The sequence below is a fragment of the Syngnathoides biaculeatus genome, chromosome 5 (genome assembly GCF_019802595.1).
Source record: "Syngnathoides biaculeatus isolate LvHL_M chromosome 5, ASM1980259v1, whole genome shotgun sequence".
NCBI lineage: Eukaryota > Metazoa > Chordata > Actinopteri > Syngnathiformes > Syngnathidae > Syngnathoides > Syngnathoides biaculeatus.
This window is the reverse complement of record NC_084644.1, coordinates 30,620,482-30,643,154: the sequence shown is the minus strand read 5'-3', so window position 1 is coordinate 30,643,154 and position 22,673 is coordinate 30,620,482. Positions and strand designations below refer to the sequence as shown.

General features: G+C 41.4%; 2 protein-coding genes across 2 annotated transcripts; both read right to left on the bottom strand.

Moving 5' to 3' along the window:
- Positions 1 to 769: 769 nt before the first annotated feature.
- LOC133500396 (carcinoembryonic antigen-related cell adhesion molecule 5-like) lies at positions 770 to 13,507 on the bottom strand. The gene is made up of 14 exons (XM_061819008.1): positions 13,462 to 13,507; positions 12,058 to 12,390; positions 8,480 to 8,761; positions 7,537 to 7,800; positions 6,374 to 6,652; positions 5,720 to 5,989; positions 4,656 to 4,934; positions 4,318 to 4,584; positions 2,926 to 3,201; positions 2,155 to 2,409; positions 1,207 to 1,327; positions 1,056 to 1,087; positions 898 to 983; positions 770 to 810 (listed from the first exon to the last, which is right to left on the bottom strand). Exons 1-13 carry the CDS (start codon positions 13,505 to 13,507, stop codon positions 913 to 915), a joined length of 2,775 nt encoding a protein of 924 aa, XP_061674992.1. The 3' UTR covers positions 770 to 810; positions 898 to 912.
- Positions 13,508 to 14,460: 953 nt separating this feature from the next.
- Positions 14,461 to 22,669, bottom strand: LOC133501412 (carcinoembryonic antigen-related cell adhesion molecule 20-like). Its single transcript, XM_061821169.1, has 6 exons — positions 22,633 to 22,669; positions 20,461 to 20,570; positions 20,072 to 20,395; positions 18,346 to 18,621; positions 16,788 to 17,033; positions 14,461 to 14,594 (listed from the first exon to the last, which is right to left on the bottom strand). The coding sequence occupies exons 2-6, from the start codon at positions 20,510 to 20,512 to the stop codon at positions 14,521 to 14,523; spliced, it is 972 nt and encodes a 323-aa protein (XP_061677153.1). The 5' UTR covers positions 20,513 to 20,570; positions 22,633 to 22,669; the 3' UTR covers positions 14,461 to 14,520.
- Positions 22,670 to 22,673: the final 4 nt, after the last annotated feature.

The window sequence follows — 22,673 nt, the reverse complement described above, 5'->3', positions numbered from 1 at the left end:
TTATTTCTTTTTCCCCTTAAATGGGCTTTCTCAGAGATTTTCTTTCTTTCGGAGAATGTTGTCGATTCTTGTGAACTGTGGGCCTGTGAAGCCCTTTGAGATTCTTTTGTGATCAACATCAGGATAATGAACTTTTTGACTTGAACAAAGAGGGCTCTATTTTTGTGACAAGTTCAACCCAGTGTTGATAATATGGCGGACATCAATGTTTTTAAAATTGAGAATTCTGCACTGTAGATGGCAGGTTAACAATGGACTTCAATCCCATAGCGGCATTCTGACCAGTAGTTGGGAGGATTGTAAAAAATGTAATAATAATAATGCATTCAATGAATTGGTTTCTACAATGATTCAAATGGTCTGCTTTTTCTCACACACAACATGTCCATGGAGCTCGCATCTTTCTGCCTCCACGTCCCTCGATCAAATTTACCAAAACCACATTTGTCCACCAGCGCCAAAATTTATATGAGGTCCGAGCAAACGTTAGTTTGAACTTTTGACAACAATATTTCACTCAAGGGCATACGATTGCTGTACCGACATGCTCAGCTTGGTGCAGATCCGTCTGCCAAATTGCTAAAAACCTGCAGCGATCTTGGGCAAAAATCAAGATACGCTAGCTAGTTTGTCTGCTTGACAGCAGCTACGCCGTCGATGGAAATAGAGCCCAGCACCTCAGAACTGTGACAAAACAGTAAAAACACAGTCAAAAAAAAAACATTGAAATGCTGTGTATTAATAAATAAAAAGACAGAAGTTTTGTTTTGATGTGGAGGACTTCTTAGTTGTGCTTCATCATTCCTCTTCCTAGAATGATGATTGCAGAAAACAAAAAATTGTCATAAATGTAGACAAATACTTGCAATCAGATGGCGACAAACTTCTCACACTCACTGGGAACGAAGCAGGCTAATGGTCACTCTGAGTTCTACTTGAGATCTTGTACATTTCCGAGTGCTTCACCCTCACACTCTTTCGCTCTATGAAAGGAGACAGGTTGTCTTAAGAGACGGTGTGTCATTTTTGTTTTTCAAAATAAGATAAATACTAACCTCTTTTGAGTGTTGGATATCCGCTGCTGTGTCTGGAAGTTAAAATAAGATTAAAATGATATTAAAATAACTTCAACATAGCAATAAACAAGGCCACGGCCCACATTTTTGCCTGTATCTAAGATCTCTCCTTGAATATGAGAAGATTCACCTTTTCCTTCTTCTGAGACCCCACACAATCAATCCAATCACTATGGCGATGAGAATAAAACAGCCGGCTGTGATGCCGGCAGCGATTCCGATGGCCTTCGAGTAATCGCAGTTAGGGATTGCTGGAAAAAATAGGAATGTTTGTTATTCGCAATCACGTTTCTCAAAAGGATGATTTTCCTCTGTAAACCAACAAAACAAACAGCTCTATCTGAATTCATCTGAACAGTACCAACCAAGTAAATAATCGAGTTTCCAGTACCACCAGCAAATGTAAATACATTGTACTTAAATGTTAAATATGATTGAAAATTACTAAACTAATGAACTGTACCTGATTTGAAAACATTTGGAACATTTAGTGACTCTTTTGACCATTTAGGACTCGTAGTAGTTCCATGCCATCACTGAATTAGAACGAGCAAGGTGGGGCCAATTAAAAGAGTGAAATATGAAGATTTATCAAAAACAGACCAAGCGTTTCTATCTTCATATTTTTTTTTTCAACAGTCACATTGCTTGAGATGGCGAATCATTGGTCTTTCTTTAGCTGTAAACTATAACAACTTTTGTTGCGTTAGTTTCTGACAGCTGTTTTTAACTAAAGTTTAGGTGCGCAATACAAAACTGAGCTCAGATTTTCCCATTTTGCCAGCTTCCTCTTTGCAGATAACAATAGTACTGAACTACTGCACACACCTCTCAGCGCACGGTCTCACTAGTGACTGCACAAACAAGTTGCCAAATAGTTGTAGATGAGTCCAATCGTAATCAGCTGGCAAGTTTTACTATAGCTAATCAGTGGAATTTTGCTTATCAGGAGGGTAAACTGGATTGTATGTGCTAGGAAAAAAATGACTGCAATTTTGGAATCAGTATGCCAATTTTCATTCCAATCAGGATAAAAAAATCTGTTGCAGTATTAACTTTGGTGTAGTGTATCACATACCCAAAACAGCTAAGTCGTGGCTTCCTGTCACACTCTGTCCAGTGACAGCATTTTGGGCCGTGCAAACGTACTTCCCAGCATCCAAGCTCTGACTTGAAGAGATGACGTACGCGGCTGTTTGCACACCGGTGGGATTTCCGTTAAAAAGCCAGATGAAGCTCGCCGTCGGTAGCGACGAGGCGGAACAGAGAAGCATCGCGTGTCGTCCAGCGTAAACTGAGTCCGGGCCTTCAATGGACAGGCTGTCCGGTCCATCTGTCCATGAAGAAATTATCATTAAAATAGAAAGAGAAGAAGCATAAAGTATTTTTGTCAATGGAAAAATACAACAGGTCCCTGTGGTAAGTTAAAAAGGGGACTTCGGCATGGGTGGGTGAAGATTCAGAGTCACTTTCAAGTGATGGCTGGACTACACTCATTTCTGTTTGGTGGTGTTTCTTGAGATTTTTAGCAAATATATGTCTCTTGGCTCAATCAAGGTCCCATCTCCCATGGATGCGACACCCCAGCCAAGAGGTAAGTACAAACTTTTGTTGGATGAACAGATTAAGATTCGATAAAAAGGTTTGCTTGTAATTGCTTGTAATTAGCAGCATTTACTTGATTACTCGGTTAAGTTCTCAAGACTGAGCATGGTGTGGTGTATAAAGTGCTGCGTCGATGAACGAAAATGCCCCCCATTGTTTACAGGTACTCACTTTGTGTAAGCAACTGAAGAACACAATTAAACACAAGCAGATGTTACGACATAACTGTCTGCCTAAAACTCACACTGAATGAAAAGATGCAACGGCTGACTGAATCCATTACTGACACCGTTGGACACGTTGCACCAGAACGGTCCCTGGTCGTAGCGGGTCACGTTGACTACCGTGAGCGTGGCGCCGCCGTCAGTGAGGTGAACTCTGTGATTGGCTGTGACCTCCGAGCTGCCGTTCAACCACACCAAGGAGAGGTCGGATCCGGCAGCGTAGCAGGACATAGTGGTGGAGCTGAACTCAAACATGACAGTGACGTTTGAGGTAAGAGTCACGTTGGAAACTGGTGCTGTGGATGATAACAACAACCATCTTCACTGAAGTTAACCAGTAATTAGCAACAATATTTTGTCATAAAGTCTACATACTTTGCATAGCCTTAATGTTTATATATGTTTGTATATACTGTATCACTAAGCCTGTAACGATACATTATTCTTATTCTTTTTCTTTGTCTTATCCTGTTAGGGGTCGCCACAGCGTGTCATCTTTTTCCATCTAAGCCTGTGTCATGCATCCTCCTCTTTATCACCCACTGTTCTCATGTACTCCCTCACAACATTCATTAACCTTTTCTTTGGTCTTCCTCTCGCTCTTTTGCCTGGCAGCCCCATCCTCAGCACCCATCTCCCAACATATTCACTCTCTCACCTCTGAACATGTCCAAACCATCGTCGTCTGCCCTCTCTAACATTGTCTCCAAAACATCCAACTTTGGCTGTCCCTCTAATGAGCTCATTTCTAATCCTATCCGACCTGTTCACACCAAGCGAGAACTTTCTGCCACCTCCAGTTCTGCTTCCTGTTGCTTCTTCAGTGCCACCGTCTCTAATCCGTACATGATGGCCGGCCTCACCACTGTTTTGTAAACTTTGCCCTTCATCCTAGCAGAGACTCGTCTGTCACATCGAACACCAGACACATTCCGCCAACTGTTCCATCCCGCTTAGACCTGTTTCCACACTTCCTGACCACACTCACCATTGCTCTGTATTGTTGACCCCAAGTATTTGAAGTCATCTACCCTCGCTATCTGGTCTCCCTGGAGCTTCACTCTTCCTTCTCTGCCCCTCTCATTCACGATACCATCAAAACAAAAAATCATGATACTCTAGAACACGATTCTATGTAAGGATTCTGTGTTTTAAGGCAGAACCGTGACATGCCTCCGGGAACTCTCGGGGCTTTATTTTTGTGAAAAGCGCAAATCCAGTTCTGCGCTTGTTGCAACTTTGGGAGGAGCCAAATTTGATTGGGTGCTTGAAAATTCATAGAAGTGCACCAAGGCTACATGTTCTTTTTTTTTTAAAAGGGGAGGTGTGCACCCTGTAACGACAAAACGATACTTAATTTGTCTAGGTTTAGCCTCGTTGGGTACCCTGTATCGGCAGACATCCCGACTTACTCTGTATAAACATGGCTGATGGCTTTGTTGTTTGAGATTTCCCGGTTTTGCCGTTAAAAGCCCGGCAGCTGTAGTTTCCACTTTGATTCTCCTGAACGTTCACCAGTTTGAGCTCCGGTCCAGTATAGGATAGCGTGTCTCCATTGAGGGACCATTGAAACAGGGCAGGGGGTCTGGATGCAGCTGAGCAAGACAAACTGATGTTGGATCCTCTCTCAAAGTACTCCCGTGATGGAAATAGCTGTAAATCAATGCTTTCTGGTCCATCTGTGGGGGGGAAAAAAATACAAAAACATAAAACCTGCCAATCACTGTGTCAAAACGTTTCATTGACTCACAGCTGATGGAGAGTTTCAGTGGGGTGCTGGATGCATTGCTGAAGTTATTGAAGACATGACACGTGAAGGGCCCCTCGTCGTAGCGCGTCACGTTAAGGATGGTGACGACAGCGCCTTTGGTGTCGATCTCGACTCGGTCGCCGGCTGCCAACTGGGAGCTGCCGTTATGCCAAACAAATGTGGGGAACGATCCAGCAGAGGAGCAGGAGAGACTGACCGATGTGGTGAGCTCTATCACGTCCGTGCTGGTGGGTATAATCACCACATTGGAGATTTCTGCTATAGGTTTAAAAAAAAAAAAAAAAAGGATGAGAAAGAAAATCCATGCCATTACTTTGGGAACTAGTAACTTTTTCTCATTTCAGTTGTACCTACACTTACAAACTCCTAAATCAATCAGTTTTCCCCGTTGAAATTAAATGAAATGTGGTTAATCTGTTCCAACCCTTCCAAAAAAATATACTATAGTATTTGTTGTTTTAAACAACCCCATCATGTTGTATAAAACATCAAACATAATAAAAAACAATGCCAATAAATTGACTGCAATAATACATTAGATGTTCTCAGATAAACACTGAAAAATTCACTTAGTCATATTTTGCTCTCTTTCTGTATTGTCCTAAAATGCCACCTGAGGGCACCAAAGCCCTGGCTAATAGGAAAGTAGTCATTGGCCTCAACGAAGTATTGTTGAAGTGATAAATCTCAACTGAGAGACAAAGATGTTTCTAAATTTGGAAAGACCTAAGTTTAGCTGGGTTTTTAGTGGAAGTCACAGCTACACTTCCCATGCAGTTTTTTTCAAAGTCAAGTCACCTGGAACCATTTAGTTGTAAGTATAATGTCGACGATGGGTTGTAACTATTTCAACAGTTTTGGGATCATAACTTGAGGTATAGTTACACTTTATAAACATTTACTATTGGCATTTTTGTATAGTTGTGGCTAATGAAAGATGTCTTCATGACTGACACTTATCCAGCACACAGTAGTGGCTCACCTCTACTCACTACCCAAAAGTAAATGCATTTATGAATAATGGCATAATTGATTTAACTTACATCTTTTCACTGCTATAATGACAGGCTCTGACGTTTGGTTCCTCAGAGTTTTGTTATTGAAGGCCTGACAGCTGTAGTTTCCACTCTGATGCAACTGCATGTTCATCAGCCTCAGTTCCGGTCCAGTGTGCGACAATAGGTCTCCGTTTTGGAACCACCGCAACTGCGGTGGAGGACCCGAGACCACCAAACACGTGAGGGCAACGTCTGAACCTTCATCGTAATGTTCTTGAGACGGAAATCTTGTCAAGTTAATATTCTCTGGTCCATCTATTGCGGGGGAAAAAGATGAGCACCGATTAGTATTGCTATACGGTAGTCAAGTTAATTTTATTTATAAATAACACCAATCTGTAGGTCTTTTAGTTGGTCAACCATAATCCTCAAACATTACATCTTTTTCTATAGGAAAATCAACTGAACCCCACATGAGCAAGCACTTGGTGATGGAAGCAAGAGAAAAATTGCCTCTCAGGAAGAAATCTTGGATCCAACCATCTATCATGGTTGGGTTGAGATGGAGAGACAGAAGGACAGGGTAGATAGAGAGCCAAAACAGGATCGAGGGTTGAGCGACTGAGGGAAGAGCAAGAGGACAGCGGGCACATAAACATCTGTAAAACGTCAATGATGACAGCAAAGTTTGTGACTCACAGTAAACGGAGAAGACCACCGGATCGCTAGTGCCGTTGCTGATGAGGTTGAACACGTGACACCGAAAGGGTCCCAGATCGTAGCGGGTCATGGTGATGACGGTGAGCACGGAGCCTCGCTTGGTGATCTGAACTCTCTCGTTTTCTGTAACCTCCGAGGTGCCGTTTATCCAGCGGAAAGATGGCGAGGACCCAGTGGAGGAGCAGGACAGACTGACAGGACCGGTGAGTTCAAACATTTCTGTAGTGTTAGTCTTGACCTCCACTTTGGAAACTGATGCTGTGGAAAAAAACAGGAACAAAAGAGATTATAATTCCAAGATGTTTTTTTTTTCCTCTGAAGAACTATAAAATAAAGCTTTTCTAGATAGCCACAGTGACGATAGTAGAGATTTGTCCTCTGTGAATATTCTGAACCTCCCCATTCACAAATTTGCTGTAATTTTGCTTCGGCCAAGTGATAACAGTATTGCTTGGGTATCATCTTTTCATCTTTTCATCTTTGAATTTTGTTGCCAAGGAACTGTTGAAGTGAGTTGATCAGCTTCATTTTAAATAAGAGTAGTCTTTTGTCAGCATCTTGCGGTTTCTATAAGCAGTTACAGGAGAGTAAAAAAGTTTTTAGGGTGTCAATTACTTGTGGATTTTCACTATTCGTGGCAGGGCTCGGTGCTGAGCCACAGAAATCATGGGGGTTCACTGGAGGTCGTTTAGTTACTCCAGCTAACTAAAGCAAATGTAGACAGTGTTAGTGCTACATGGTATGTCTTGACTTGAACGTTTTAGGGACTAAACATAATTTGATTGACCTTTGCCACCATAAATTCTGTCCTGAAACATGAAGATTAAGATTTGAACCCATTAACAACTAGAGTGGTTTCATGGTGGAGACACAATATGGGTCATTCATATAGTGGTGATTTGTATGGCAATGATTACATCTTCTGGATACTTATTTTTAGAGAAATTCATTTGATAGCTCTGGCTTTTCTTCATTCATTTCAACATTTAACTTAAAACTGCCAAAAACTGACGATTTTCATTGGACCTTACTTGGACAAGACGAGCACATGTGTGATTTACCCCCATATTTGTATGTGGATCTTATACTATTTACAGTTGTTTTCTATGGATACTTAAAAAAAAAACGTTTTGTATGCATACCCAGAATAGTTATTGTTGTGCGCTGAGTTTTAGCCGTCAGTGTTTTGTTGTTGTAGGCTTGACAGCGGTAGTTCCCACTTTGACTTTCTTGAACGTTCCTCAGTCTGAGCTCAGGCCCAGAAGCGGGCAACGGGTCTCCTTTGAACAACCATCGGTACACTGCGGGAGGTCTGGATCCAGCGGAGCAGGACAGCTCGATGTTGGATCCTACTTCGTAGTATTCTAGTTTTGGAGATGTTGTCACAAGGAGGTTTTCAGGGCCATCTGCGGAGTATGGGTGGTGTTAAGACAAACTGGTAATAGAGAACGTAATTGTCAGTGGTGGTTTGATTTTCTTACATTTGTATTGTACTTTTTACTCCTAAATCGGCTAAAGTCGGCAAGTTACTCTTTTCAACTTTCATGGATGAAAAAAAGGCAGATAGGAGTAAAGTCAAGCGTGGCTGACATCTTGATTGATTGTTTGATTAAGATATTGGGGAGTTGAAAAGAAACAAGTGCAACAGTGAGGAAGATGATCCAGGGATCATTAAATCCTTAATTTAAGGTTATTGATTGTGGCCTTTGGAATATTGCTTTGGTCGTCTTCAGTGGTTGCAGGATATTGGCACAAACTGGAAAACAATGTCGTACACGTCGATCCAGACCATCCCAAACATGTTCAGAGTGACAGGATTTTGTCATTACACTTGTAAAATAATCTTTGTCTCACAAGCCCCTTGATATGCCAAACCAATAAAGTCAATGGATTATCTAGGCAAAGGGGAAGTGCTCACTAATACAGATTTAAAGAGGTGAGGGAAAAATATTTGTGAGAATCGGGCATTTTGTGTACATGCAAAAAGTCTGAAATACTTTGAGAGCAACTTGTGAAAAATAAAAAACAAAAAACGAGTGTTGTATTTGGGAATCAGGGTGCGGGGAATAATTTAAAAGAGCTCACAGCTAATATAGAGATTGACTGGGTCGCTGGTGCCACTGCTGATCACGTTGAAGACGCGACACCTGTATGGTCCCTGGTCGTAGCGGGTTACGCGGGTTATGGTGAGCTTAGAGCCTCCGTCGGTGATCTGAACTCTGCCGCCGGCCGTGATCTCGGCGCTACCGTTCAGCCAGAGGAAAGAGAGACCGGAACCGGTGGTGGTGGAGCAGGACATAGTGACACGGCTGCTGAACTCCAACAGATCTGTGTCGCTCGGAATTAAGACTACGTTTGAGATCAGTTCTGTGAATGAATAGAAAATACAGAATTTTTTCACCTACAACAGTTTACACAAAAAGTGAGAAAAGAGATAGAGAAAAATAAACTGAAATTGTGTTTGCACATGTGTACACAAAAAGCTTATTACAACATCTGACATCAGGCTGCAACTAACGATCATTTTAATAAAGGTTACCTCTGTTGTACGTATTTGATGAAACTCTGAATCAGATTTTTTTTAATTGAAATTTCACTCCCGTCAATTAAGAAACTGTTACTTCAAATATGAAATGCACAAATATGAATTGATATGATTCAGTTGGGTTCCGTGATGTGTCAGAAAATACTGGAGGCAAAACTCTTGCTTGTTTGACTAAAGGTGGGGGTGGTGGTGGTGGGCCCAAGTGCTGCAAACCAAACCACTGAAATGTTGGGAAATGACTAGTACTGACTTTAAGCCGCCCAGTTGAGGGGTGGCTTGTTTTGGATCAAAAGGATACGATGTGATTGCAGGAGGTGAAATGGTAATGGTTTTGTGGTAGTTGCCTGACATGAGCTTGGGGAAAAGAGCGGTAACAATCCCCAAGATAAGACTAAGGCCATCAGCCGGCCCCGGGCTGGAGAGAGGAACCCCAATCAAACCCAGGTGGTGGGCCAGCAGTGATGCAATAGGTGCTCTGTGCTGACTCCACGATTCAGATTGTATGGTGTCAGGCCCAAGTGGCGCACACTGAACCACTGGATTAGTCGGAAAGGATTCTAATAATGACTTTACTGTCAGTTGTGACAGGTAATTTGTAAGACAGGAAATAGAACAGTCAACTTCACAGTCGAGATGGTGAGGCTTTAAAAATTGGGGATTTGTTTTAGGCCAAATTCACGTAATGCTCCGTAATCCACGGATAGCAGGTCAGGAATACTTAACACTTCATTGTTGTCTTAATCCACAATTCAAAGAGAGCAGAACAGTGTAACTAACATTGTTTTTTTTTTGGTTTTTGTTTTTGTAGCAAAATCCCCAATAGCCTTAGGGATCGCTGTGACGGTTTGAGTGCTCCCCCGTGCTGAAAAGTCTCCTTGTGATGAATGTCCATGCGTTACTAACAGGGGAACTTCGGGTACATACAGTAGCAGACACTTACTGGGAAATCCCCCTGTCTCATAGTTCCCCTTCTTCTACATAGTGGTAGCCAACATACGTTATATCCTAACCCTAAGCTAACCTTAAAATAAAAATTGATAAAAAGATATACACGTATATGTACGTTCGCTGTGTTCGTCTTTCTGAGATGTCCATAGCAAACATGAACACTCGGCGACAAGTTGTCGAATGGCACATGTTGAAGCATGGATGGGGATGCGTCAGACTGGCCGGAAGTTTACAAAATATACGCGTATGTGCGCTAATCACAAGGAGACTTTTCAGCACCGGGAGGGCTCAGACCGTCACTCCGGCAAACCAAAGTGCTTGGGAAGAACTCAAATTCAGAGGCTGAAGGCTAGATAAACAGTCACAGATACAGGCAAAACAACTTATGGTCAAGGCGGAAAGTTGATTCATGGGGTGGCATTGTAGTATCTTGCATGGATGGCTGGTCAAAGAATCTGACAATGATTAAGACATAAATAAAAGCGTAAGTAGGGGCATCGAGCCCAATGTGGGTGACAGACGGTGTTTGGCAGACGGCTGACTTTGGCTGACAGACGATGACGCAATTGGCTATCACAGACTGTGATTGGCTGACAGACTAATTTTTGCAAATGTATCATTTTGACCAAGGACAAAGAATCAGGCTGCTTTCACGGCAGGAATCTGAGAATATTTACTGTAGCGAAATAGTTGTCAATTTATTTTATAATCCATTGGTTGTGAACTAGACTCCAATCAGTCTTTTATTTGTGGTTAATCACAGGCCTTGTAAATGTTGCCATGTCCCATTTAAAGGTCAGGTGTCATTCCTATAAACATTCTAAAATAGATATTGTCATGAAAAATACATATAACATTATTCATTTCAATGTCCACACGAAAAAAATAAATGACTGGAGAACGCGTCATCCATGTGCAAAGTTGCAGAAGTCTCATTCGACATCCAAGTGGTAGCCATATTGCCTGCATCCTCTGTTGATTACGTCGCACCGTGACATTCGCCAATGAAAACATGCTGTGCCACCTACTATGGGACACGGAAGCTCTTTTCAAAGAAGAGAACATCTCACAATCGAGTGAAGTGACCGGGGCAATATTACCCTATCGTTTCGAGCCATATTTAGATGATATGCGGATCACTTCTAACTAACAACAGACTCCCAGAGAATATGTATGAGCCAGCCCAGCCGAAGTCATGGCCCTCATCCGAAGCTGTGCTCGGCGCCGACGGGTACATCGACGTATTTAGCATCCCTGTCATATGTACACAGATCTTTTGTTACGTTATGAGAGACCGGTTACGTGGTGCGCCTCAAACTATTATTTTTTTTTAGTAGCTGTATACACACCTACCTGTCATTTGGAACCCACGAAGCTCTCGTCATTTGCACCTGTGCAATCCATTTTTCACGACGAATCGGGTCTCTTGCAAACTTATGAAACGTAAATCCATCCTCCCGAGTCTTCAAACAATATCCAGCAATGCAACAATAGCTACCTTCCCGCAGGTAAAACCATTACAAATATACGAGACCGCTTGAGTGCGTGTCTGCAAATAACGTCACTTCCTGCTTCTCCTCGAAAACAAATGCCTCGAGAGGATTTTCATGGCGGGAGTGACAAAAAGCCATATGCGTCAAAATCATGTTGTGTGGTGAAAAAATGGATGGGTCCATTCAGGCTGCCTTTTTTTCATTAATAACATACTAAAAATCATGCATTTCATGACAGTGGCATTTTAACCTCAGGGTTTGAATATGATTCAGTAATTCTGCACAAAGCCACGTCCGCATTCATAACAGGATGTGCATACTTGCGCAACCACATTGTCTAAATTATTTGTTTCTTTCCCAGCTGACATTGCGGGAGAGGGGCAGGGTACACCCTGGACTCGTTGTACAAATCCAAAATATTCTTAATGTGTCAACCGCTAAATATATGCACACTGAGAATAAAATATGTGCTTAATATAATATCAAAAATATAATGTTAACATTTGGGATTCTTTTTTCATATTCCAGATTTGAAGGAGTTTCACACTAGATTGCACCTTGCAGGTAAGCAGCTTTCGTTCATGGAACAAAATCCACATTATTTTCACGAAATAAAATTAAACATTAACTTGGATGGTATACTGTATCTAAATGGTAATAAAATGACAGAAAGGTACCGTGCACGTCCAGTTTGCAGTTCCCTCTCTGCTGAGATCCACCCGCCGGTATGATGGTGACTCTGTAATCTCCAGTGTCTCTCATCGTCACGTTCCTCAGCTCCAGAGATCCCGTATCGCTGAAGAGGGTGATCCTGTCTCGATACTCGGGCAGCGTCCCATTCACGTTACTGGAGGTTACTATGCTTGTGATGGTGCCGTGAATATCTGTAACACTCCAGGTGATAACCAGGAACGGCGTCGCTGGTGGAGTTACCGTTGTGGCAAACGTCACAGTTTCTCCAGAAATTGCTACCAGGGTGTCGGGTAGCACACCAACTCCGCGGCTTAAGCCTGAAGAGTTGAAGGTGTGGGATTGTTTCATAGAATATTCATATTTTCCATCACAAGTAAAAAGGGGGAAACATTATAATTTAAATGAAAATAATAATTATCATCATTCGGATGATTGTATATTGACTTTTTCTGCCAACCATATAATAACTGCATAATTGTCAGTTGACATTATCACTTAATTTTCATGTGCCCTCCAGTACAGTTTTACAATTACAACCAGTACATAAAATCCTAATAAATACAATGGTTAAAATCTATTTAAAGATATGACCAAACAAGATTAAAATTAATTCATCATTTAATATTGAAATCATTTTTAAACTTATATCACAAATTTAAGCACAGTCCAATAATCCTGACAGATAATGTAAGAAAAAATAGAACAAAATAGTAATGCTTGATAATACTACCATATTAGTTTATTACAATATATTATTTCATCTACTTTTGACTTTTTATTCAAAACCAAATGATTACCTGCTGAAAGTTCATCTAAAGGCATCACAAATATTTTTTTTACAATGTACATGGACAACACCAATACTTTTAACAGTATGAGAATTTGTAATATTTTCATTGTAATGTTATTTTAAATTTATACTGAAAATTATATAGGGAAGGAATTCTGTCATGTCATGTCATTATCCAAGCCGCTTATCCTCACAAGGGTTGTGGGAAAGCTGGAGCCTATCCCAGCTAGCTTCGGGCGAAAGGAGTACTACACCCTGAACTGGTCGCCAGTCAGTCGCAGGGCGAATTGTAATGTAATTGTAATGATAAACATTAAACATCAATCGTAGCAAACAATACACAACCCTTCTATTTAAGAACAAATGTATCTGAATAAACCCCCCCCCCCAAAAAAAAATCACTATCTGGAGTCACATAAATACAGTATAGCAATGTTACACAGTACAGTGATGAACAGAATTAAACTGTTTTTTGCAAAACACATAAGCCATGACATAATGCAAACTGGTCGCGCTTCCTATTGCTGTACATACAATATTGGCGTGTTAGCCAACTTCTTGTTTTGACTTCTTATGTATGGAAATATTCCGAGCTCACCTGTGAGGGCTCCCAGGAAAATCAGCAGCACCACAGATGTTGTCATATCTGCAGGTGTCGGGCATCGATACTGTTCGCAATTCCCGAGACGCGGCGTTGTTAATACGCCAGATGGAGGGGAGGGGCGTGTGCCGGCTTTTAACCTTCGCTAACTTACATCGTGAAGTAGGTCTGCGCAGTAGTTGTTTCTGAGATTACCTTTTTATGTCTGTTGTATTTTGAAGTACTTAGATGCACGTCAATAAATGTGTATAACGTGCAATAGTTTATTTCAATAGTGCAATAAGTGAAACATTAAGTTGTTCAACGCGGGAAAATACTTTTCAAAAGGGCAATAGCTAATATCTATATCAAAGATTATTTTTGGTTGTTTTGAAAATATTGAGGTTGGAAGTTTGAGGCTGTCGTTGAGCTGTGATTCTTTTAATTATTATTTGAAAAAAATGAAAACATGAAAAACAATTTAACTCCCTGGATGTGATGAATCTACAGTATATGATGTATGACTTGATACACTCTATTGATTATTATCATCAATATGCCGTTGCCATCTATTTAATGTATAATTTAATGTCCCGATGTGGTTAATTATTCACGCAGGAAACGTGGAGGCGTACAGAACCTTCTCTGTATTGCAGCTTTGTGATTAATACATCCAACAACAACAAATCTTGATACGCTATATGAGTGTAGATAAATGTTTATGAATGTGACCATCACGATAAGGTGTTATCAGAAACCAATCACAATCGGGATTGCTGCATCATAACAGTTTGGATAGATGGACAATAAAAGTACAAAGTGAAGCGTTATAAGACACCAGAAAGGTCAAATGAGTTCGCGATTGATGCGTTTAAAGGGGATGAATAAGAGAGAGACAATGGCGTATATTAGCATTAGCCTCTGTTGAAATTAAGTGAAATTACAAGATGAAAGAATGTCACAACTCCCGATATCATTTTTATTACATTGTCCAACACCACTTTTACTAATGTGCGCGTGACATTGGAGGCCTTATATGACGATACATTGACAATGAAGGCATCCCAATGGAGTCTTTCAGATCAACATGAGTCCCACTGACGTCAAGACAGTGCAAAGCACCACAGACACACTCAAAGGAACACAAGAGTCTGCATAGGAAGAGAAACAAGTTACTTCCTTTCGATTTGCACATATTCATATTTCCCATTCACCTTTCGCCAAACCATTCCCCGAAAGAAGGCAGACTGGCCACCCAAAATTGGAGAAGTTTGTCAGTATTTGTTTGACTCTTTTCAAAAGGAAATATGCTTCAATGAGGAGTCTTTCGAGTGACTGTTTACGAAACCCCAGAAAAATGCCCATTCTGGATAAAGCCGTGCGACGGGGCGCGCAGTCATTTGAATCCTTCAAAAATCAACTGGCAAAGTTTTGTCTGTTTTGTTTGGAGTGTACATACATACAGTGAAGAAAATAAGTATTTGAACACCCTGCTATATTGGAAGTTTTCCCATTTAAAAATCATGGAGGGGTCTGATATTTTCATCGGAGGTGCATGTCCACTGTGAGAGAGATGATCGTAAAAAAGAAAAATCCAGAAATCACAATGTATGATTTTTTTTTAACGATTTATTCGTGTGATACCGGTGCAAATGAGTATTTGAACACCTGAGAAAACCAGTGTTCATATTTGGTACAGGAGCCTTTGTTTTCAATTACAGAGGTCAAACGTTTCCTGTAGTTGTTCACCAGCTTTGCACACACTGCAGGACGGATTTTGGCCCAGATCTCAAGACATATGTTCTCCAGATCAGACAGGTTTCTGGGCTGTCACTGAAAAAGATTTTATATTGGATTTAGGTCTGGAGACTGGTGAGGCCACCCCAGAACCTTGATATGCTTCTTACGGAGCCACTCCTTGGTTTTCCTAGCTGTGTGCTTCGGGTCATTGTCATGTTGAAAGACCCAGCCAGGATCCATCTTCAATGCTCCGCAAAATCTCACAATATGGCTGCAGTCAACCTCTCCTTAATACAGTGGAGTCCTCCTGTCCCATGCGCAGAAAAACACCCCAAAGCATGATGCTACCACCCAAATGCTTCACAGTAGGGTTGGTGTTCTTGAGATGGAACTCATCATTCGTCTCCCTCCAAACACGTTTAATGGAATTATGACCAAAAAGGTCCATTTTGGTCTCATCTGACCAAAACCTTTCTCCCATAACTTCTCTGTATCATGCAAATGGTCAGACATGTGACCTTGACATGTGCTGGTTTAAGCAGGGGAACCTTCCATGCCATGCATGATTTCAAACTATGACGTCTTAGTGTATTACCAACAGTCACCTTGGAAACGGTGGTTCCAGCTCTTTTCAGGTCATTGACGAAGTCCTGTCGTGTAGTCCTGGGCTGATTTCTAACCTTTCTAAGGAACATTGAGACCCCACAAGGTGATATCTTGCATGGGGCTCCACTCTGATTGAGATTGACCGTCGTGTTTCGCTTCTTCCATTTTCTAATGATTGCTCCAACAGTGGACCTTTTTTCATCAAGCTGCTTGGAAATTTCTCCGTAGCCTTTTCCAGCCATGTGGAATTGTATAATTTTGTCTCTGGTGTCTTTGAACAGCTCTCTGGTCTTGGCTGTTTTACAAGTTTCAGTCTTTCTGATTGTATGGGGTGGACAGGTGTCTTTATGTATTAACGACCTCACACAGGTGCATCTGATTCAGGATAATACATGGAGTGGAGGTGGACTTTTAAAGGTGGACTAACAGGTCTTTTAGGGTCAGAATTCTAGCTGATAGACAGGTGTTCAAATACTTATTTTCAGCTGTATCACACAAATAAATCGTTAAAAAAAATCATATATTGTGATTTCTGGATTTTTCTTTTTAGATTCTCTCTCTCACAGTGGACATGCACCGACAATGAAAATTTCAGACCCCTCCATGATTTCTAAGTGGGAGAACTTGCAATATGGCAGGGTGTTCAAATAATTATTTTCTTCTATGTAAATGGATTGACATAAAAATGGACAGATGTTGGGTGGACTTTTTTTTTTTTTAGCTTGTTTTACATTCCTAGTCAAGGGGGGTTTCATACAAACATTGACTGTAATCTTGACTTGACTCATACATTAGCAAAGATTGATGATGATGTGCACATTCCGACTTGCTTATAAATGTAGGTTATGCCATCGCAAACAAATTATGTCCTAAACCGAGGACCCCCTGTCCTGGAAGCACTGTCATGGTTCAGGAAATTAATCCCAGTAGAATTTAGCAACAGCGGCCATAGTTCTCAGCGAAAGGTGAACATGCAGCGATAAAGAGGATTCAAATACCATGCAACGTGTGGACCACCGAGACCTTCGACCCGGTGATTTCGTTGTTGGCCGTGCAAGTGTACTCCCCTAAGTGACGCTTTCCCATCTCCTCAATGTAGTACTCGGGACCGTACATGACAGTGCGCTTGAACTTCCAGGTGAATTTGGCCTTCGGCAGCGAGTCTGCCGAGCAGAGAAGCGTGACGCTGTCCTCCAGTTCTGCGCCAACTGGATCTTGATCAATAAACGGTTCGTCAGGCCCGTCTGAGCAGATAGGAAGGAGAGACGTTATTCTTTGTGATATGAGACAGAGACAAATCATTTTAAAACTTTTTCTGCCAATAATGTGACCTCAAACCTTGACCATGACACAGTTTCCACACAGTACGAGGGGTTTTGTCACGGTCCCGTGAAACCAAAGTTGAACCCTCTGGCCATAATTCTAAAAGGTGTGCTCGACAGAAGTTTTACACTGTTCATCACCAAATGAAAATCATACTTACAATGAAGAAAACTGGTGATAGCGTCATTTTTTGGGGCTATTTTGTTCATTTGGAACCTTATTCAAGGAGGAGGGAATTATGAGCAGTTCTGAACACCCGTCAGTGTTGGTACAGAACCTTTAGGTTTCTGAGAGAAAGCGGTTAATTGTCAGGACAAGATTTAACATAGGTTTGAATGTGATTACCGTAATTTCCAGCCTACAAGCCGTGACTTTTTTCACAGGCTTTCAACCCTTATGCGGTGATGCGGATAATTTGTGCATTTTTTTCTCATGGGCGCAAGGGGGCACTCGAGCGGAAAAGGTAAGATGGAGACCGGTGGACTATATGTGCCGAGGAAGTGATTTTTACCGGCCCTATTAGCGCTGCGCTAGCGTGTCTCAGTGATATTTACCGATAAGTTTTATTTTAACCATCCCTGTTAGCGTTAGCGCTAGCTTTAAACTCTTTCTGTGTACTGTCTTTGTAAATATCTTGTGTTTCAATGTGGGCACTTGCGGCTTTGACACAGCTGCGGTGTATGTATGTACCAAATGGTATTTCCTTTACAAATTTACTCGGTAAGGCTTGTAACCAGGTCTGCTCTGTAGGCCGGAAATTACGGTAGCTCATTCTGAAGACAGTCACAACAACAGTTATTAGAGGGTGTGCACACTTGAAACTCTATCCTTCTTTCAAAAATATTTTTTTTCACCTGAGATGTTCAGGTCATAGGACACATTCACGGTGGAAAAAAATTGAAATGATTGATGTTGGTCTCGTTTTTTTTTTTTTTTTTTTACAAAATCAGGCATTTCAACCAGGGTGTGTAAACCTTTTATATCAACGTTGTATACTTTTGTGACATATTTGTATGGTAGTGTACTGTAAGAATTTTCCATTGTCAAATGCATGAGTGTTGGCCACTTCTTAAATTCACAAAAAGGCATTACCTGAAACAAAGAACTCCATATACAGTACAATAACTTGAACAACTGCATCATGCACCTTGGCTCATTAAATGTTGGGAAATATGGGTAGCTTTCGGTGACTGTATGGATGGACTGTATTTTAAGGTAGAGGGGAGTACTTACAAAACACTTTCAGCTTGCATTTGGCAGTGTCAAAGCTGATGGCGTTGCTGACGTTACAGAGAAACATTCCAGTGTCCTGCCTGTGTACGGGACTGACGGACAACACTCGGCCGCCGTCATAAAACGCAAATCTGTCCCCGGGGCGCAGCGGTTTGCCTTTTCTCATCCACACCCTCTTCGTCACAACACCGTCAGCGTCGCAGGTCAAGTTGAGGGTGCTTATTCCTTCAATCAAATTTTCTGTGGGGCAGGCCATAGCAGCATTGTATACCACACCTGTGCACAAAAAGGAGTGAAAAAAAAACGTGGGATACTTCAAAGTGAACATAGTGGAAATTTGAATTTTAAAAGTCACCATTGGGAACATTTACATTCGCGCTTACTTAGCAGTTAAAATGGACGAATTCTCGCACATTTCCGAGCAACTGCACTGTCTGAGATACATTCATGTCAACGGCAAAAGATAAGCAATGCTAAATCACGTTAGCTCAGGTGAGCGAATTTTTAAAAATTTTTGTTACAAGCATCATTGTTGTCAACGTGCTCGTGGTAGTGGATATTATTGTATGGTAATCTGTCTGCTGCATGCTCCAAATACACCCATTGACAAGTCTATGTGCTCCCACTACAAGTGAAAATACCAGCTACGCCACAGGTGTCAAATTCAAGGGCCACGGGCCAGATCCGGCCCCCATGTTACTGTATGTGGCCCGCGAAGGAAAGTAATCTGTACAAAAAAAGTCTGTACAAAAATTCCAAACTGTCATGTGTCATAAAAAGATAACATTGAGACCCTAACCCTATAAGCATTTTGGTGTGAGCAAACAATGTAGCCCGTGACAAAAATGAGCTTGACACCCCTGATCTACTCTGTCTTTGCGGGGACTTGCGTGCAATTTGCTGTTTGCACTTTTCTGGTCTCAGAGCTAAAAATGCAGCCACTTTCTGCTTGTCATAGTGATGAAATCCGTACTCACTATTGGCCCATTTTTGTAAGCTCACTTAGATGAGACGGAAACACCCTTCAAAACAGGCTAATTTCAGCAAGACAAAAAAAAAAAGGAAGCGTAAATTACCTTTAAAAGCACACATTGTTCTTATTCATAATATCAAATAACCATAATTAAAAAAAAACATGTCCGTCTGAAAAAACAATAATTGCACTGGCCAGTCTACTGTACTCCAGTTCTGAAGGTGTAAGTAGTGGTACTTGCAAAGTTGACAAGAGTTTGAGAGATTGTTGAAATTTTCCGTGTATTATCACCAAAATCCACTCTTTTAAATTATTGTCATCATCATTATTCATTCCAAAACCAGTTTTATATTTGGACAATGAATAGAAGTTCTGGTAAGTTTGTCGTATGGATTTAATAAATGAAAAATAGTATTGGTAATAATGATTGAGTTCACCAAGTGGTTGGCTACTGCAAGACACTGCAAGCTTTTTTTTTTTTTGAACGCAGCTTCATCTGCTGGTTAGCCAATTGTTAGCAATTTGTTTGCATTTAATTGAGTGGCAATTAATCATGTTTTCAAGAAATTGAGGCAAAATTTTTGATTCAACATTACCATGGGCAAGACAATATTAGAATCGAAAACAGAAGTTCAGAGCATGTAGAGACCATAAGATTAAATTATTGTAAAAACGTGTCGATTTTCATATTGGGAGATTTAGTCAAATACTCCATGTTGAACTATTCCAGCTACGTCAGCTCAATTTACTCACTTAGCACCTCCAATTTAACATGTCCCTGAATCGGCTGCGCAGCATGCGGGATAATGATTAGCTCATATTCTCCGCTGTCTTCGCGCGTCAAGTTTCCGAGTACCAGAGAGCCCGTGGTTTTATCCAGGGTGATCCTGCCCTGGTAGTTTTCTCCCACTACGTCCACGTCGGTGGAGGTTATCACGCTGGTGGTCGTGTTAAAGCTCCAAGTTAGGGCCAGAAAGGGTTCCGAGGTCGGCGTCAGTGACGTGGCGAAGGTCACGCTCTGTCCGGGTGTCCCTCGGAGTGAGTCCACCGGGATCACCCCGGCACCGTGACAAAGACCTGCAGAAATATCAGTAGTTACCGGACCCACGGATCACAACCGGATTTTCAATTGACACTTCTACCTGAAGACAGCAGCACAGAGGCGGTTAGCCGGCAAAACATATTGAAAGCCATCGTGTATTACTCTTTCTGCTCCTCTTCTATCGTATAATTGCAGTCCGCTCTGCTCGGGCTGCAATGGACAGAGCACCTTGGAGATTATCTGCAATAAAGAAGACATGATATCAAGAAGTTCTAGACTCAGCACGCTTAATTATTACCTCCATTAACACCGTCAAAGTTACACAAGCTAAAATGTGACGAATAGTGCAGGCTAGAATAGAATATTGTTTGATAGATGCACCGTGTATAAAATATTAAAGAGCCATTAGAATGATCTAGTTTCCACAAACAAGTGTAATTTCCAGATATTTTGTCAAGAAGTTTATGGTATTTTTTACAGAAAGCAATTCACTGCAATTACCGTGCAATACATTACAGTGGAACCTCCACGGTTGAACAATTCTACCAATTTAAATACATTTTAATGTCTCCTTTAAAATCACATATTGTTGTGCCAACAGCTGTAGATGAAGAGCTTTTTTTTTTCATCAACACCGCGCCAATTTCAGGATGTGGTGGGTCGCTGTCCCAGTTGGACCTAATGTAAGCAGTTTGCAACTGCGATTAGGATATTTTGGGGATGCAAAAATGTCATTAAAAAAGAAAATAAATATATATATCCATCCATTTTCTAAGATGCTTATCCTCACGAGGGCAAGAGTGCTGGAGCCAATCCCAGATGTCATCGGACAGGAGGCAGGGAACACCCAGCCAATCAGAGGGCACATGGAGACAAACAGCAGTTTTTTGGATTTGAACTCCAATCCTCAGAACTGTGAGGCCAACGCTCAACAGTTGTGCTGCTGGCCCTGCCTGTGTGGGGTTTGCATGTTCTTCCCATGCCTGTGTTGGATTTCTCCGGACATTCCTCCCACGTCCCAAAAACGGGCAAAATTGGACACTCTAAAATGTGCCCTGCGATTGCCCGGTAACCAGTGCAGGGTATACCCCGCTTCCTGCCCGATGACATCTGGGATTGGCTCCAGCACCCCTGTGATCCTTGTGAGGATAAGTTGCTCAGAAAATCGGTGGGTGTATATGTGTATATATATATATATATTTTTTTTTTTTTCCATCTAAGCCTATCTCGTGCATCCGCCTCTCCAACACCCACTGCCCTCGTGTCCTCCCTCACCACAACCATCAAGATTTTCTTTGGTCTTCCTCTCGCTCTTTTTCCTGGCAGCTCCATCCTCAGCACCCTTCTACCAATATAGTCACTCTCTCGCCTCTGCACATGTCCAAACCATCTAAGTCTGCTCTCTCGAACCTTGTCTCCGAAACGTCCAAACTTTGGGTGTCCCTCTAATGAAGACATTTCTAATCCTATCCGACTGGCCTACTCCAAGCGAGAACCTCAGCATCTTCATTTCTGCTACCTCCAGTTCTGCTTCCTGTTGTCTCTTCAGCGCCACCGTCTCTAATCCGTACATCATGGCCGGCCTCAACACTGTTTTATAAACGCATCTCAATGTATTCCTTTCGCCTCACCTCAGTCCTCTCACTGTCCCACTTCATCTTCGCTAATCTCTTTCCTTGTATGACTTCCTGCACATCTATCTATCTATCTATCTATCTATCTATCTATCTATCTATCTATCTATCTATCTATCTATCTATCTATCTATCTATCTATCTATCTATCTATCTATCTATCTATCTATCTATCTATCTACAGTGAAGAAAACTTGTACTTGAACACCCTGCTATATTGCAAGTTCTCCCACTTAGAAATCTCTGAGGGGTCTGAAATTTTCATCATAGGTGCATGTCCACTGTGAGAGAGATAATCTAAAAAGAAAAATCTAGAAATCATAATGTATGATTTTTTTTAACATTTTTGTGAAAATTTGTTTAACATTTTTAAATTTTTTTGGTTTGACATCTCTCTGTAAGATTAGGATGGGAGATGTTTGGATGAAAGTGAGTAAAGGTTTTGAGATGTGAGCTCGAGTTTGACCCTGGAACCAATTATTTCCATTCCTAATATATTCATGGGGTAAATCCTTTCCAAATTCTCCCAAATTGAGTTTCAAGGTGCGTCCACTGTTTACAGAGCACTAATCCAAACTGCAACATCCCCAACAAAAAACAAACCAAAACTAAACACTGTTGTCAATGTCAAGACTTACACAAGAGGGCGACGCTGTGCCACATCTGTCATTGAAGGTGA

Excerpts from the sequence above, each read along its gene's own strand:
- LOC133500396 (XM_061819008.1), bottom strand. The coding sequence starts at position 13,507 with ATGACAACATCTGTGGTGCTGCTGATTTTCCTGGGAGCCCTCACAG. Across the intron at positions 7,801-8,479 it reads AGTCAATCTCTATATTAGCT|ATGGCCCTGAAAACCTCCTT; the intron begins GTGAGCTCTTTT and ends CATACTCCGCAG. Across the intron at positions 5,990-6,373 it reads GGTGGTCTTCTCCGTTTACT|ATGGACCAGAGAATATTAAC; the intron begins GTGAGTCACAAA and ends CCCCCGCAATAG.
- LOC133501412 (XM_061821169.1), bottom strand. The coding sequence starts at position 20,512 with ATGGCTTTCAATATGTTTTGCCGGCTAACCGCCTCTGTGCTGCTGTCT. Across the intron at positions 18,622-20,071 it reads TGTTAAATTGGAGGTGCTAA|GTGTGGTATACAATGCTGCT; the intron begins GTGAGTAAATTG and ends TTTTGTGCACAG. Across the intron at positions 14,595-16,787 it reads GGTGGTCCACACGTTGCATG|ACTCTTGTGTTCCTTTGAGT; the intron begins GTATTTGAATCC and ends CTTCCTATGCAG.